Below are 9,248 nucleotides of genomic sequence, written 5' to 3' on the forward strand. Positions count from 1 at the left end.
GCATTCTATTTATTTGCTGTGCACCTGCGCGTGGGCGGGTTAATGGTTAACGCGCTGAAGTTCACCTGTCGCGCGTGAGTCAACAGAAACCAACACAACAGCCCGGAAGAAAGTCAATGAGCGGGCAGGTTGAAAGGACATTTGACCTATTTAACAAAAGTATAATAAATTCTAAACATGTTGCAGTGAGAGAACGTATTGTGGAAGTCGGACTGGGTGTTTTTCTGTGAACTCGATAGGACAAAGGACTTTGGAAGCGCCAAAGTGAWAGTGCGTCGTGAGATGGACCGCTACCGGTATTTCATCTTTAACCAGCGCAGTGTCGTCGTTCTGGGCGTTCTGCAGGTAGCATGTGCGGCGCTGTGCTTGGTGTGCGGATTCATTGATGCGTTTTTTCGGAAAAACACCACACTCAGTGAAACTAGGGCACCTGTGTGGGCGGGTTTGGTGAGTATGAGTGTTCTTTCATCTAAACAGATTTAATGATTCATCAAAATATAGAGGATGACACTTGACTACTGATTTTGTGGTGACACATTGGACTGTGCCTGTTTGTCGTCATTCATAATGACTTCCTCCTATAGATTATGGCCTGCCCAGGTGCGCTGGCGCTCTTTGCTTCCCAAAGGAAAAACCCAGTATTGGTAAGTGTGATAAAGGTAGCCTTGGCTTGATGCTACGTTCCTCCTATTGCATTTTAATTAAAGCACACCAAACATGACTGTTAATTTTGTCTGACTGAATGCCACAAAGGTGACAAATAATGTTAAATCCTCTAATAGCGTGGTTTGACCCTGTTCAGGTGAATGTAATGATCGCTGTCTCAGTGTGCTCCTGTGTTTCCGTGGTGATGGTGTCAGGTTACGCCTGCCTAACTTTGACCTATGGCGAGAATGACAACGAGGTGTTCCACCATCACACCAACCTTGAAGTGGTAATACCCGACCCTACCACAAACGATCAACACAACGATCTCTTTCACACACAGCCCCTAGTCTGGTCTGTGTGTCAGTTCGTTTCTGTCACAAAGGATTTAGTCTGGTATATCCAACCTGGTCTCACAGCATTTTGTATAATTCTGTATGTAAATCCGAGGCAATCTATTTTAGCCAAACTCAACGGCAYAAAGAAACAAAGATTTGACCGCAGGTCAACTGTAAATATCACAGATAGGAGCTTAGTTATCAGAATCTTTGTTAATATGGCTTGTTCAAAAAATAAATAATTGAAAACCGTATTTTCAAAGACGAGTGGACGGAACAGTATTTATTTATTTTCCACGCAACTAGCACAAAACCAATGTGCCTGATATGCAGTGAGTCCGTAGCTCTCGTGAAAAGTGCCAATGTTAAGCGCCATTATGACACCAGGCATAGTAAATTCGATCAGACGTATCCCCTGAACACAGAGGTGAGAACAAAACAAGATTAACCGACTCAAATCCCAATATGAGAGGTCCACCAAAGTCCTTGTCAATTTCCTGACAGCACAACAATGTGCAATAGTGTTCACTGAGGACAGCTTGAGTTTTGGGAAAACACAAAAAACAATTTCAGATGCTGAGATGGTAAAAGAATGCATGTGTGAAGTGGCTGACACCATGCTTGAAGGTAAACGAAAAGATGAGCTCAGGGAAAAGATCAACCATATCCCACTGCCAGATTCCACAGCAATGAGGAGAACTGGAATATTAGCTGAAGATTTAACTTCACAAATTGATGAGGCCATTCAGAATGCACCATGCATTTCATTAGCTGTGGATGAATCAACAGATAACACTGATAATGCCCAGCTTCTGGTGTTTGTCAGATTTTATAACGAAACAAAGAAGGAATTCTGTGAGAAGCTGTTGGGCTTAACAAACCTAGAAGCACACACACACACACACACAGGGAGAGGATATCCATGAGGCTATCAAAGGGATGCTGACAAAAAGGGGGAGAGATCTGTAGTCCGTGGTCTCCATCACCACAGATGGAGRTCCAGCCATGATAGGAAGAGGGAGGGGACTGGTTGCACGTTTGAAAGAGGACCACACTAACCTGAAATATCACCACATCATTCATCAATCTGTCCTGTGTGCCAGTCTGGGAAAAGAGTATTCTGAGGTCATGACAACGATGATGAAACTGAGAGCAACATCATCCCTACAACACCACTTGCTACGAGGCATTCTGACAGAGGCCGATGCCAGTTTTGATAACTTACTACTGGACAACAATGTCAGATGGCTCAGCAAAGGCATGGTTTTGGAAAGCTTTTGGGCCATTCAGGAGGAAATCAAAGCTTTCTTATCAGAGCAAAAGAGTGACATGGCAACTCAGTTTCTGGAAGATGAGAAGATGGAAACAGTTGGATTTGACAGACATTACATCACACCTTAATTAACTGAATGTTAAGCTACAGGGACAGGACAACACAGTGTGTGATATGATAACAGCAGTCTGGGCTTTCCAGAAGAAATTGGAGCTTTTCAAGAATGACCTCCAGGGAGAACGTGTCCACTTTCCCAATCTTCTGGTGCAAACGCAGGYAGACAAAGATGTTCCCAACCATGTTGATCACATCCAGAAGCTGATGTTTAACTTCAAGGCTTGCTTTGATAACTTTATTGTTGGAAGAGAACTGCTGCTGCTCATCCAGAACCCCTTCTTGYTCACAAATGTGACAAAGTTGTCAGAAGAAGCAAAACAGATCTTTAAATGGGTAGATGTTGCATCACTGCAAATGGAGTCGATTGAGCTGCAAGAAGATGTGGCTTTGAAGGAGCAGGCTGGTGATTGTGACCCTGTCACATTCTGGGGAAAGATGGTGCCAGCAGCTGATGTCTCTGTTCTCAAGAAACTGGCACTATACATCCTGACCATGTTTGGCTCCACATACAGCTGTGAATCAGCCTTCTCCACAATTAKGTTTATTAAAAACAAATACCGCACCAGGCTCCCAATGAACACTTGCACCAGTGTCTCAGAGTTTCTCTCACATCATTTGCACAAGTTCAAAGCAGATTATTTTTATTAAAATCTCCTTTGTTCTCCAGAAAACATGCACTTTTATTTCATTTAAAAAACATTTAATTCAAGGCCCATGTACAATGGTTCAAATAGTAGTTGAGTAACCCTGSTCTATTTAGTATGATATGTTACGTTTTGTCTGGTGTTTATTCATTTGTGGATGTCCTCACCCATTTCGTATGATATGTTACGAATTACAATTCATATTATATGTTATGAATTTGCAAAAGGTACAATATGTTACGAATTTGCCAAAAGTATTATGTTACGAATTTCAGCTAGGTGGCTAACGTTAGCTAGCTCCCTAGGTTAGGAGTTAGGGTTAAGTTATGTAACCAGTGTGAAATGGCTAGCTAGTTAGCGGGGTGCGTGCTAATAGCGTTTCAATTGGTGACGTCACTCGCTCAGACCTTTAAGTATTTGTTTCCCTTGCTCTGCAAGGGCCGCGGCTTTTGTGGAGCGATGGGTAACGGTGCTTCGAGGGTGACTGTTGTCGATGTGTGCAGAGGGTCCCTGGTTCGAGGAGAGGGACGGAAGCAATACTGTTACATTTAGAAGTTAGGTTAAAGGGTTAGAGGAAGGGTTAGCTAACATGCTAGGTAGTTGCAAAGTAACAAAGTAGTAAGTAGTTGAAAAGTTGCTGAAGTTGGATTGCTAGACGTTCGCGTTGTACATTTGCCTTAAGTAACCATCTAAAAATCAAGAATGTCAGATTTGCGTACAGAATAATACGAAATGCTCTGAGACCAGGTTGGTGTATCTGACACTTCCTCCCTGATAGCCTGGGGATGAGGTTACAAAGGATTTGACTAAAGCAGAAAGTACTCTCTCTAAATCCTAAGGAGGTACCTAAATACCCGTCTTACACCCCAAACACATCTTGGATGGTTCATCAATAATAATGTGTGTTTCTCTGACTGCTCTACAGAGGTTTATGCTGAGCCGGATGGTGAAAGGAGCCAATGCCACCATACTGTTGGTCTGTATCGTCAGCCTGGTCCTCTCCTCTCTCATCGCCTTTGTAGGCTGCCGCAGTCTGCCCCTCTGTGGCTGCTACGATGGCCTCACTGGCCTGGTAAGAACATGTAGTAGTGCTAAACTACACTAAACCATTTCACAGCACTAGATAATCATACCTGCTAATCATATACAGTTAGTTGTCTGCCTAATCCTCCCATGTTTTCAGACTGTGTATGTGTGTGTTTCAGGAGATACTGGTCCCTCAGAATGACCCCAGCCCACAGACCGAGCTTGTGTGTACATGGCAAGGTAAGTTATCTAGGTGAGTGAGGAAGAGGGAAAGCTAGGTGGTCGAGCTCTGGCCAGTCTTAGGCTGAGTTTGCTACTGTATGTTGAGACACTTGTTTGGTATTGACTGTAGTGATACAGTTGCTCTCTCCCCCAGCAGGTGGCGAAGACAGTGTGTTAAACTCTCCAGTGAACTTCAGCGACAGATGTCCTGAGGAAGAGGAGGAACCCTCCAAACTCCCCCCCTACAGTAGACTCACCTGAGAGGAATCCTCTAGGCCAGTGGTTACCTAACCTAACCTTGTGAAAGGGGACTTCCCAAGGTTATGATGAAAACCAGCAGACCCAGCTATAGAGGATTGTTATGTTGTAGTGAGTAGCTAGCTATATTATTGTCCACTAGCATTTCACCAAACAGAGAACCAAGAGGCAGAATAACAGATGCAATATACCAAACATTTCAACCTGCCATTTCCAAATAGATTTTTCTTTTTTACCACTTATTACCCATCTACTTGTATGGGTAAATCCCAGTGTAATATACACATACTTAGTGTAAATATGCCTTTTTTAATGAATTTGCCAAAGTATCAGCTTGAAGTGCCTTGTGGTATCCCGTGACTGTTGAAATGTACATAGTCCTTCTGTGAGGCTGCTCACGTTTGGATTGTTGCCCTGTTTTATAGGTGATTTTATATGCCATGTTATATTCAACTAAATAAATATTCTATAATGTTTTATTTGATCGTTCTTTAACCACCCCGTACCACAGACATGTTTTCATGAAATAACAATGCCTTGAAATGTACAGAATGCTTTATTGTAAGGCTACACAACATTTGTAATGTAATCCATAAATCATTACAAAGCTTCACTCCCTTTTTTTGTTCCCAAAAGTTCAGACCTGATGTGTTCAGTCTCTCGATGCAATAAATGGCGCCTTTCTCAAACATACTTATCGGGGCACTTGAAAAGAGCTATCACGCAGTACACATACCTCTGTATCAAAAAGCCCAAATAAAATGAACTTAAATGTATGAACTGCAGCGAGCACCAACACATTACAAAATAACACTAAAGACCATATGAAAGTAAAACAAGAGTGCAAGGCAATTGATAAAGCCTACKATTTTCTGTGTCTAGTGTTGTTGACCAATCTAAGCGCAACAGGTCAGAGTGAATATTAATCTTGTAGTTAATTTCTAACTGTATCCTGAGAAAAGGCCATCTATCTTAGCCCACAGTACTTTAGAGCAGCTGATTAATGTGATGTGGAATCTGTGTTCTACTGGCTAGTCATTTTATGACAAGACTTAATGGTAATCTGACATACAGTACATAAACACAGTCACAAGTCTTCATTAGAGGGTCATTTCACTGGTGGGTTTTCATTGCAACTGTCCCATGTTCAAACAAGCAGAGGGGTGTATTACAAAGCAGGATCAAGGAGTTAGCTAGCTAACTTGCCTAGATATCCTGAAATAATATGTTAGAAAGATAATCTTGAAATGTGCCTGGTCTAAATGACTCAACCAAAACTATCTTAGTTTAGCTTAATTAACAAAAAGCTAATTGTAAAAAAATAAAAGTTAGCTGGCTAATTCATTGATCCTGATTCGTAATATACCCCTCAGGTGCGTTAGCTAAGCTTAATAGGCAATAACACAGGTACTGTTCTTTATACTCTTTTTGACACATTTTACAGACTTGTAAAGATAAAGATGCATTGATAGCAGTCATCCAATTGTGCACTCCGTCATCCATTTAGTATGATGTAACATCCTGCAAAAAAAAATGTATCTACACATTTTGGGGGGTTCCAATTCGTACGATATGTTACAAATCCAATTCGTACAATATGATACAAATTTGTTGTGCTTAAGATCCCGGACTGCATCTTTAACCAAAGCACATTATGAAGAGGTAATAATGACAAGTTTTGCCCCACATCAACAATGATCTCATCAGGAGGAGTGGTAAGTGCAGCATCACGTTGTGTTTCACTCACAGTACTTTACTGCACATTTCTCTGATGTTATGCCACACATCTTTCTCACAGTCACACACGTAAAGCTGAAATTCACACACTTGCGATGGACCACAGGACCGGCTGTGATCCAAACACACACAAAGCAATGATGACGATAGTAAAGGCATTTGGGATGACAACACACTAGGGTAGAGTGGATTGGATACGTGTGTGGTTACTTAGAAATGTATTTTTTGTATTTTGTAATAGTTGTTTTATAGATGTGACATATGTAAGACATGCTGCATAATATAACTTTGCTTAGGAAACCATTTTATAGTTGTCTGCTTTATGCAGGGGCACAATTATAAACCCTATGGATGGGAATTTTGGTACAGAAACGCCTGAGTGATGTGCACTGATATGGCCTGCTGTAAACTATGAGAGGTATGTGTGCATTATTCCTACATGTAAATCGAGTATGTTGTACATCAATCAGGCAAACTCACAGTATTCTAGCTCAAACACAGTTCAGTGGAACCAGTCAACAAGATTAATTTCAAACAAGTTCCCTTTAGATCTTTTTCTTTCCCATATCACTGAGATGTTTACGTTATATGATAATAGTCCTTCCTTTATCTCCCCCTAACCTCCCTCTCTTGCTTCCCCCAATGCTCTCTCACCCCTCCTTTCTCAGCAGCTGCAGGTCCAGCTCACCTTCTCCTCGCCCTCGTCCCTCCCCCTTATCAGGGTTACCGTGTCCCCCCCTAACACCCCCCTGGGCAGCTGGCTAAGTATCAGAGGCTTCTGGGACTTCAGCTTGTGGGCCACCGTCATGAAGATGGCCTCCACGTGATCGCTGCTCCCCCGGATACTGTCACCGCTACCGTCGCTGCTGGGGTTCTTGGCGGACGTCTCGAACAGGGGCATAGAGTGGGCGTCGGCAAACTGCTGGGCCAAGTCCGTGCCCACCTGGACAGAGTTCTGCAGGTCACACTTGTTCCCCACCAGGATCCTCGGGACCTCCTGGCCCAGGGCGTGCTGCTTACACTCCTCGATCCAGGTCGGGAGGCTGCGGAAGCTGGCGGCGCTGGTCACGTCGTACACAAACACCACAGCGTGCACGTTGCGGTAGTAGTGCTGTACCATGCTCTTACGAAAACGCTCCTGGCCCGCCGTGTCCCATAGCTGGACCTGGAGAGGGAAAGAGAGAGAGGGAGGAGAAAGAGAGTAAAAAATATAATGACACTTAACAGCTTCTTGGATGTATTGAAAGTCCTCAAAAACTGAAACACAGTAGCTAAACCTAATGTCCAATGTGAAGGTGCTAGAGGAAGAACTCAACTGTAATATGTGTATGATTCTACAGAGAGCAGTCGGTGCATCAGACAGATAGCTAGTTCTCTCTGCTGCCACTGCCCTTGAGATCAAAGATATAGACGTATGAAATTGATGCCACAACAACCCCCCCCCCATCCCCCATGTGTATGAGGTAGCCTGCCTGCGTTCATGCCCATGGTGTTAAATATTGTGCGGTTTTAGAATAATCKAAAAAAAATGTTGCATGTTTTATGTCAACTAACAATTCACCTTGATTGTCTCTCCGTCAATCTCGATAAGTTTCTCCCGAAAGTCCACCCCGATCGTGGCCTCGGTTTTCTCCGGAAACTTGCCCGCACAGAATCGGTAGGTGAGGCAGGTCTTGCCCACCCCGGAGTCCCCAATCACTATGATCTTGAAAATCCGTGTCCGTGGGGGCGGAAGATGAGACGAGACAGTCAGCGAACTGGTGAATTCCATCGACGACTCCACACTTGCCATATTGATTAGTTATTAATTATCGAGGGTATACTAGCTAGCTAGCTAGCTAACTGCCTAGCTAACCAACAGAGCTGTTGTGGCTTGCAAAACTGCCCCTCCAAATGCTAGCTGGATGGGCTGTTAAAATTAGACAAGGAATCTCGGCCAATACATGCAACTGGACATTCGTGACAAATCTGTGAGCTCCAAATATAAATGTATGACCATGCATTAGTTTTGTACTGACAATTTCACGTTGCTAGCTAACGCAATCTTCTAACTCCCTCCCTGCCCTATGTTAGATATAGAGTCTCGTACAATGTTGACAGAAAACAAGACTCTCGCGAGAGGGAACCAAGAAAGTGAAAGCCTTTCTTCATTGGATCAGATTCGACACAATGGGCGTTGCTTACAACACCAGCCCGCCTCCCACCTCCCTACCAAGCCCAGTCAAACACTAAAATAAGCATTTCACGGGTGAGAATAAATAAATTAACTACAGTACTAAATATTTATACAATTAACATGAAATAATAATAGTTATTCAGATGTTTACAAATGAATAAAAGTGTGAAATCCTGTTAATGTTTCAGAAAGTGTCTTTAAACCTCAATTTCAAACAAACAGTGTGTCTGGCCAAACAGTGGTCAGTGCTCCTTACCAAAGTCATCTCCTGTAGTGAAAAAGGCATCAACATGTCCATGYGTACTCATTCCCTCCTATTAGTTTGAATTTGTTTAATAAATGACAACATTATCTTTATTATCATGACTGGTGAAAGTTCACTAATTTCCACTCTGTCCTTGTTTTTATTGATGTTGAGTTGCAGCGACTTTTTGATATATGTAAACTTGTGTTTGTAACATTATTATCTACAGACAGACAGTAACCAACTAGACATATTCAAGCACAGAGTACAGTACTTCATATACACACTATCATATCCCAGTTGAGTGATTTCTTTGCATAGACCCATGAGTTGAGGCATGTTATTACACAAGTAATAACTCTATAGCCGACAGGCCCCTATAAGCATGGTGCTGGTGCTGGTGCCCCCCAAGGTTGAAGGCTGAGTATCTCCCTACAGGAACTGGTCTCAAGATTTTATGAAGAGGTCATCAAGGCAGGATACAAAGCACTAATACATATTCCAAAGTAATATTTGTATTCGCTAGGCCCACTTGTCGACCAACTAAGTGATCACAAAAAATATACAG

The 9,248-nt window shown here is 42.7% G+C and overlaps 2 protein-coding genes across 3 annotated transcripts; one reads left to right on the plus strand and one right to left on the minus strand.

Moving 5' to 3' along the window:
* Positions 1 to 66: 66 nt before the first annotated feature.
* zgc:113425 (CD20-like domain-containing protein) lies at positions 67 to 5,000 on the plus strand. 2 transcript variants are annotated; one of them, XM_023989956.2, is made up of 6 exons: positions 67 to 447; positions 585 to 644; positions 803 to 934; positions 3,943 to 4,089; positions 4,223 to 4,283; positions 4,420 to 5,000. In XM_023989956.2, the coding sequence occupies exons 1-6, from the start codon at positions 283 to 285 to the stop codon at positions 4,524 to 4,526; spliced, it is 672 nt and encodes a 223-aa protein (XP_023845724.1). In that variant the 5' UTR covers positions 67 to 282; the 3' UTR covers positions 4,527 to 5,000. The 2 variants fall into 2 exon arrangements, with proteins under 2 accessions (XP_023845724.1, XP_023845725.1); XM_023989957.2 differs by having other exon boundaries at positions 4,423 to 5,000.
* A 1,268-nt stretch (positions 5,001 to 6,268) lies between these two features.
* On the minus strand, positions 6,269 to 8,310 carry LOC111965714 (ras-related protein Rab-33B). Its single transcript, XM_023989955.2, has 2 exons — positions 7,822 to 8,310; positions 6,269 to 7,425 (listed from the first exon to the last, which is right to left on the minus strand). The coding sequence occupies exons 1-2, from the start codon at positions 8,050 to 8,052 to the stop codon at positions 6,925 to 6,927; spliced, it is 732 nt and encodes a 243-aa protein (XP_023845723.1). The 5' UTR covers positions 8,053 to 8,310; the 3' UTR covers positions 6,269 to 6,924.
* Positions 8,311 to 9,248: the final 938 nt, after the last annotated feature.

This window comes from Salvelinus sp. IW2-2015, linkage group LG6.2 (genome assembly GCF_002910315.2).
Source record: "Salvelinus sp. IW2-2015 linkage group LG6.2, ASM291031v2, whole genome shotgun sequence".
NCBI classification, from domain to species: Eukaryota; Metazoa; Chordata; class Actinopteri; order Salmoniformes; family Salmonidae; genus Salvelinus; species Salvelinus sp. IW2-2015.

Excerpts from the sequence above, each read along its gene's own strand:
- zgc:113425 (XM_023989956.2), top strand. The coding sequence starts at position 283 with ATGGACCGCTACCGGTATTTCATCTTTAACCAGCGCAGTGTCGTCGTT. Across the intron at positions 448-584 it reads CACCTGTGTGGGCGGGTTTG|ATTATGGCCTGCCCAGGTGC; the intron begins GTGAGTATGAGT and ends TTCCTCCTATAG. Across the intron at positions 4,284-4,419 it reads GCTTGTGTGTACATGGCAAG|CAGGTGGCGAAGACAGTGTG; the intron begins GTAAGTTATCTA and ends TCTCTCCCCCAG.
- LOC111965714 (XM_023989955.2), bottom strand. The coding sequence starts at position 8,052 with ATGGCAAGTGTGGAGTCGTCGATGGAATTCACCAGTTCGCTGACTGTC. Across the intron at positions 7,426-7,821 it reads TTGACGGAGAGACAATCAAG|GTCCAGCTATGGGACACGGC; the intron begins GTGAATTGTTAG and ends TTCCCTCTCCAG.